The sequence below is a fragment of the Ctenopharyngodon idella genome, chromosome 4 (genome assembly GCF_019924925.1).
Source record: "Ctenopharyngodon idella isolate HZGC_01 chromosome 4, HZGC01, whole genome shotgun sequence".
Lineage (NCBI taxonomy): Eukaryota > Metazoa > Chordata > Actinopteri > Cypriniformes > Xenocyprididae > Ctenopharyngodon > Ctenopharyngodon idella.
In genome coordinates, this window is record NC_067223.1 from 21,546,322 (window position 1) to 21,554,088 (window position 7,767).

Genomic DNA, 7,767 nt, shown 5'->3' on the forward strand with positions numbered 1-7,767 from the left:
GGTGGAAAAAAAAGTCCATTTCTATAATGTACTTAAAGTGCTCTATTTTCACGCACTAATAATATACTAAACATTCTTACTACAAGCAGTAACTAAATACATTTTTTAAATACAGAGATAGTATATTAAAGGCACATTTTAGTTCATATTTCATGGTGTGTCAAAATAGCACGGTTGAGTACACTTAGATGTTCTTAAGATTATCTTTCATTTTTAGTATATTAAGTACAAAATTAGTGTGCGAAAATAGAGCACTTTAAGTACATTACAGAAGTGTACTTTTTTTCACCTGGGTGTGTTTTAAAAGACTATTTTCTTTATATTTTCTGTAAAGCTGTGCAACAATCTGCATTATAAAAGATGATATACAAATAAATTGAAATTAAATTGTAATATAATTTGCTTTGGATTAAAGCATCTGCCAAAAGTGTAAATGAAAAATTGATTGAACTCTGACAGAATCTATGAGTGAGTAATAATTAACAAAGATAGATAACTTGGCTCACATTATGGTACCATAAAACAAATCAATGTCAACATTATCATGAGTGCATGAGTTTTTATATGTGTCATTAAATTTAAGTTGATAAGTTTTGTGCGTTTATTCAGTTTTACATCTGTTGATACAGGATGTTGTTGCTCGTGGAGGAAAAATAATATTTAAAGGGACATTTTGTGGATTCAGCACAATTTGAACTCCATCAGCAACATTTGTGGCATGATATCAATCACCAGAGAAAAAATGTCAACTCGTTCTTTAGTTTAAAAAAAATGTAAGGCACTTACAATGGAAATAAATGGGCCAAGCAGTAAACATTAAAACACACACTGTTTCAATAGTTGAGCCACAAGGTTTAAACATTATATATGTAAACATCTCTTACTAATTTTTTCTGTGTAAATTTATATCCAATGTTTCCTCTTTTTATTTTTTTGTCATAACGTAAAGCTGATAAACCTGGGAACTGTTGTAAGATATGCACATGGATACCAGAGAGTGGTGTGACCATCTATACCAGAGGTCAGAAATATATCAGAGGTCAAGATAATCACTGGCACACGACAATAACTAATGTATTTAATTTAAATAAAGTCACTCAAACTTGCACATGGACGTACATTTTGAGGTAAACATTACTTACAGTCACACAGCCTGTTTTATTAAGTTAGGTTCAATAAATACTATTAAAGTGTGAGATTTTAACCTGCGCTAGTGTGCGGATCAGAAACTCAGTTCACATGACCGGAGGTTTCTGTGATTTTCCCTTCGCATGCTACAAGGTTGCCGACCACTGATAAAATATTTTAAGAGATGAATCAAGTTATTTTCTGTTGAGATCAACAAAGTGTCACAAATGTTGTGAATAGAGATAAACATCTACTGAGCCTGGAACATTCCTTTAATTATGATTAACAATTAACTTGAACTACTTCTTTATCTGGAGCAATATAAATCAAGTACAAAAGACAGTAAATCAGGACACTATAAAAGGAACATGAGAGGCTGTGGGGATGACAGATCAAGAGCTGGAAACAAACATCAGTGAAGAATGAAGGCTTTAGTATGTATACTGCTGCTGTTGGAAACCTTTGTGTTTGTCGTCCAGCAGCAGGTAGATGGAGGACTCAATGAGAATGAGATCAGTCAACAGATCAGCTCTGAGGACGGAAGACAGAATCCACCTCAAACAGACACTTTGAGAGCTGAAGCTTCAACTGACAGCCAACAATACTGTAATCTGGGCATCCCTGACATCCATGCAGCACTGAGAGAACTGACCGCCACCGTTACAGAGCAGAAAGCAAACATCAGAGAACTGACCGCCACCGTTACAGAGCAGAAAGAAAAGAACAGAGAACTGACCGCCGCAGATACAGAGCAGAAAGAAAACATCAGAGCTTTAGAGACGCAACTGAGGGAACAACAGATGTTTATCCTGGAAGAGCTGAACAAGAAAAATGATGGTACCTCACCAAAACATTCAATCTTTTATAAATGATCCTCAAAGTAAAACATCAATGCAGTACATTGTATAGTGTAAATGTTAGTGTAAAGTTGAGTGTATACTGTGTAAATTGTGTTATCTATTACAATAATCAGTGTAAATGTCATTTAACAGAATCTTTATTCCTTCACAGAAATTTCAAATCTTACTCTGAGTCAAGTGGAGGAGTTGAGAAAGGAAAATAGAGGTGAAAGTGTGCTTGAATGATGTTAAATTCAGTGTTTACATTCCCAGTGTAATACAGTAATATATCGCAATATTGCTTATGTTTTTCAGACAGAGAAATAGCTTTTTCAGCTGGACTGATGGAATCTGGCAGTGGATATATTGGTCCTTTTACCACTGAAATCACACTAACCTACAGGAAAGTCTTCACAAACATAGGGAACGCCTACAACCCAGTTACAGGTAATTATCAATGAGATGGAGTCATAAAACCTTCTGCTCCATTCAGACCTCTCTGCAGTTGTGTAATGTGTTTGAGAATTAAATGATCTGCCATCTTTCAAAACTATTACACAGTGTGTTTGGTAATTAAGCAATCATACAGGAAACAGCTGATTCTGTATCTCTTGTTATTTGATTTAGGTATTTTCACAGCCCCACTGAAAGGAGCGTACATGTTCAGAATCTCTATATATGGTCATGGTGGAACTGGAGCAACTGTATCCATTATTAAGAATGGACAGCACATGGTTATGGTGCATGGGGATCAGGCTCAGGGTACGTTAAACTCCTCAAATGGAGTTGTGTTGATCCTGGAGGTTGGAGATGTTGTCTATGTGAGACTTTGGTCTGGCAGGAGGATAGCAGATAGCGAGAATAACCACAACACTTTCAGTGGTTTCCTACTGTTTCCCTTAAGAGAACAAGAGCTTTGCAGAATGTGATTCCAATAATTCTGAACCTTCAGCGTATAATTTAAGATGAAGCTCATGAAGAATCATTAACATATGAAACTGTATGAAATAAGGACTAATGTGTGTTTGAAATTTGCAATAGATTACTGTATAAAAGTCTGAACTGTCTATAAATGTAACTTTAATGTACATTTAATGTAACAAAACACTTTTGAGTCACATGTGAGATTAATTTGTCCTGTCTGTCTCAGTGCTGAAACTGTTTGTTTCAGCACTGAGACAGACAGGACAAATTAATCTCACATGTGAGAGAGTTGCGAGCTTGGGGGCGGGGAGCGCGAGCATTTAAAGGGGACACGCACAGAATCGGTGCATTTTTAATTATGCCCCAAAATAGGCAGTTAAAAAATTGAATAATAAAAAAAATCTATGGGGTATTTTGAGCTAAAACTTCATAGACACATTCAGGGGACACCTTAGACTTATATTACATCTTGTGAAAAAGGGTTCTAGGGCACCTTAATATAATAAAAATAACTTACAGCTTGTTACTTCTGCTTGATCTGTATCTCTTTATACTACATAAATAAATAAGAGAATAAAGAGACATTGTGGCATTTTCTTTTCCTCATATTTTTATGAATATTGCTATCAAAATAAGTGATTATGTGGAAGCAATTTACAAAAATGTGCTTGTTTTATTTATAATTAGGACAGCACATTTACCAGATTATGTATTATGTTAGATGCACAACAGTCATACATACATGACACAAAGGACAAACAAAATGCATAAATCTTGTTTATTTTGGTCTCTTAACAAATTCTGATACATTTTACCTTTTAAAACAACCTATGGACATCTTTAGACATGGAAAGGGGGGTGTTGAGTGCGGTGCACAGCATTATTACACAAGTCTTCACAAATCTGAAATCATATTTATTTTAAACTTGTTAGGCTATTATAGATAGTCCAGTCTAGTTGTGTAGAAGCTTTAATAACATGATCACTTACGATGGGCAATATGATAAATCTATAGGCTAAACAAACCACAGCAAAACAAATACTTGCATATAAGTTAAAAGTTAATAATACAATTAATAAATAATCAAGTAGACAGTCAGTAATAAAATTAGAACAAAAGAAAATGACAATAAGGACAGGCATGTGCAAAGGGGAGGGCTTTGGGGGCTCAAGCCCCTGCCCTTTTTTGAAATTTATCAAAAGTGCCCCTCGCAGACAAATAGCAATGATAATATTGTAGTCATTAAAACAAAATGCATTTAAATTATAATTATATATACACACACACACACACACACACGAGACGCCGGAGACAGGTAAGTAGATCGACTGGAGTCCTTGAGGTAAGCATGGAGGTAAGTCCTTAATGCGAACGAGACCGGACGGTGAGTGAGTGTGTGTGTGAGTGTCCTTTATATGGTGGCTGATTGGCGTGCTGATTGGGTGCAGGTACATGTGAGTATTCAGTATTCGGGTAAGGGAGTGCGCTGTGATTGGACAGTGGTGGAGCCTGGCGTGTCTGTGACAATAGCTACTTTCAAACATAAAATAACTAAATTTAATGAAATATTTGGCACCATATCTGCATCTCTAAACATTGGCATACCCTGACAAGTGAATTAATGCCTCACTAATTACCCATATTACTTTAAACATGCAGGTTTTTTTGTATGTATCAATATTAGTGAATACCTTTTAAATAAAGAAATATGTGTGGTTTTGTGTATGTAAGTACATATATGTTTGTATTTTATATATATATATATATATATATATATATATATATATATAATGTCTATTTATAATTTATATGCATGTCTATTTATCTTTTTATATGCATGCATGTATGTATGTGGACATATATATGTGCGTCTGTGCGTAGTGGTTCTTGAAGCACTGACTCCAGCTGCAGTCCACTCTTTGTGAATCTCCCCCACATTTTTGAATGGGTTTTGTTGCACAGTCCTCTCCAGGGTGCGGTTATCCCTATTGCTTGTACACTTTTTTTCTACCACATCTTTTCCTTCCCTTTGCCTCTCTATTAATGTGCTTGGACACAGAGCTCTGTGAACAGCCAGCCTCTTTTGCAATGACCTTTTGTGTCTTGCCCTCCCTGTGCAAGGTGTCAATGGTCGTCTTTTGGACAACTGTCAAGTCAGCAGTCTTCCCCATGATTGTGTAGCATACAGAACTAGACTGAGAGACCATTTAAAGGCCTTTGCAGGTGTTTTGAGTTAATTAGCTGATTAGAGGGTGGCACCAGGTGTGTTCAATATTGAACCTTTTCACAATATTCTAATTTTCTGAGATACTGAATTTGGGATTTTCCTTAGTTGTCAGTTATAATCATCAAAATTAAAAGAAATAAACATTTGAAAATATATCAGTCTGTGTGTAATGAATGAATATAATATAAAAGTTTCACTTTTTGAATGGAATTAGTGAAATAAATCTTGAAATAAAACTTTTTGATGACATTCTAATTATATGACCAGCACCTGTATATGTGCGTGTGTGTATGTATATATACATATGTTTTTAGCAATTAATTTGAATTACTTTGAACTGCTGCTGTATGATCTATATCAGTGGTTCCCAAACTGGGGTACATGAGGTGACAAAAGGGGGTACATGAACAAAATGCTGAATATAGACACAGATAGTGGATTAATTTCGATTAAAGACTCAAACTTTCTCCGATACAAAAACATACTTTGTGTGAGTTCTTTAATGATGATAACGAACGAGCAATAATGTAATTGTTCCCAAATATCAACATGACTGCAAACATGACATTATTATACAACAGGTCAAAAAATAAAATGTGCATTTTAAACACAGTACTGTCAGTATTTACTCTATTTTGCCATGAAATAATAGTTCTAACGAAAACCACAGCAGAACTACAAAACGTCTGTGTTTCGCGAACAATTCTGCGGCTTTGAATGAATCGTGAGAGTCAATGATTCAGTGATTCATTCACAGCCACTTGCTACGTTACTGAATGAATGACTCAATGACTCACTCATAAAAACAGTGACTTGCTGCCACCTACTGGCGGTATTAGTTTAATATTTAAAAGTTTTACTTAGTTTTACCATCATTGCATATTTCTCTATTGAACATTTTTTATTTAAAACATTATTTATTTTATAAAGTTATTCATAAAGGTAAAAAGTTATTCATAAATGGTAAAGGTGTGACTGCAGTCTAAGTGGAAGAGAGGGGGTACACGGAAGGATGGTAATCCCTTCAAGGGGTACTCCAAGCTAAAAAGTTTGGGAACCACTGATCTATTAAAAGGAATTTAAAGCCCCGAATTACGAATTACATGTATATCTAGTATACAAGTTCCCTTCTCCTTTCTACTTATCATTATCATATATACATCTAGAGTCTTTCTTTCTTTCTTTCATTACTTTCTTTTACTCTTCTTTTCTGTCTATCTTTCTATCTACCTTCCTCCTTCTCTGTATCTACTCCTTATTTGAGTTTTTTTCTATTTTTGATTTACCTTAGTTTAACTTTATTTTACAATATTTTTTTAACTTATTTTTTTTATTTTTATATATATATATGTTGGTATATATGTATGTGTGTATTGTTATTTTGTTTATATGTTTGTTTGTTGGCACTTTGGTTCTACCTCGTATTATGTATTCTTACTCTTTTCTTATTGTCAGATACTTACTTTTTTATCTATATTTCTCGATATTTGTTTTTTTGCTTATGTCTTATATACTTGTTTGATTGCCTAAAAAAAAATAATATTACATAATTCATCAATGCCGTTTGTCATGTATAGAGGATGTGCATCGACATCACTGGACTAAGTGGCAAAAGAACCCGCTGCATGACTGGATTTAATAGGGGAAACTGCAAAAACGCAAGTAAAACAAACGATTACACTAAAGGTCTTACAGGCTTGGAACGACATGAGGGTGAGTAATTAATGACAGAATTTTCATTTTTGGGTGAAAAGCTTATCCTGCATTTATTTGATCAAAAACAGCAATATTGTAAAATATGATTACAGTTTAAAATGTTTTTTTTTTTATTTTAATATACTTTTAAATATAATTTATTCATATAATTTATACTGTTCTTTTTTTTAATGTTTTATTCATCAAAGAATTCTGGTAAAAAAAGTATCACAGGTTATAAAATATTAAGCAACACAGCTGTTTCCAACATTTCTAATAACAGCATATAAAATGATTTCTAAAGGATCAGGCGATACATAAGACAGACATAAGACCTCACAGACATAAATTATATTTTGAAGTATATTACAATAGAAAACCATTATTTTAACTGTAATATTTTTACAATATTACAGTTTTTTTTCTGTATTTTTAACCATGGTACCATGAGAACAGGGAATGAAACACTGCATCTTACATGCTATGGGGAACGCCTCCATGGGAACCCATGTCTGAAATGCTATCAAATCACAAAAATCGTATTGGCTGGCAAAAACCTATGACGTCACCCGAACGCACATAAGGGGCGCCTAGAGAACCAGTTATCCACTTATCGTCTAGAAGGACTGTTCAGCAGGCGGCACCGAGCCATGGCAGGGAGACGCAATGTCTCGTTCCCTGTTCTCAGGGAACCATGGTTACATGCGTTAACCTGTGACGTTCCCTTTCGAAAAGGAAACTCGCACTGCGTCTAACACACTATGGGGAACGAAATACCCACGCCGCCATGCTGAGGGGAGTGCATGCCAAAGAAAGGCTGACAAAAATCAGATAGACAATTTCAAAGAAAAATCATCAAAATGCCTAAATCCCTTTAAGGTCTCCTCTTTGGGAACACTAAAGTTTAAAATAAGCTCTGCGTTTTGGTACTTTTGATAAGAAAGAAAGTGTCA

General features: G+C 34.6%; 1 protein-coding gene across 1 annotated transcript; it reads left to right on the top strand.

Moving 5' to 3' along the window:
- Positions 1–1,441: 1,441 nt before the first annotated feature.
- Positions 1,442–3,143, top strand: LOC127510954 (heavy metal-binding protein HIP-like). Its single transcript, XM_051891140.1, has 4 exons — positions 1,442–1,965; positions 2,140–2,193; positions 2,283–2,414; positions 2,595–3,143. Exons 1-4 carry the CDS (start codon positions 1,551–1,553, stop codon positions 2,894–2,896), a joined length of 903 nt encoding a protein of 300 aa, XP_051747100.1. The 5' UTR covers positions 1,442–1,550; the 3' UTR covers positions 2,897–3,143.
- Positions 3,144–7,767: the final 4,624 nt, after the last annotated feature.

Excerpts from the sequence above, each read along its gene's own strand:
- LOC127510954 (XM_051891140.1), top strand. The coding sequence starts at position 1,551 with ATGAAGGCTTTAGTATGTATACTGCTGCTGTTGGAAACCTTTGTGTTT. Across the intron at positions 1,966-2,139 it reads GCTGAACAAGAAAAATGATG|AAATTTCAAATCTTACTCTG; the intron begins GTACCTCACCAA and ends ATTCCTTCACAG. Across the intron at positions 2,415-2,594 it reads CGCCTACAACCCAGTTACAG|GTATTTTCACAGCCCCACTG; the intron begins GTAATTATCAAT and ends TATTTGATTTAG.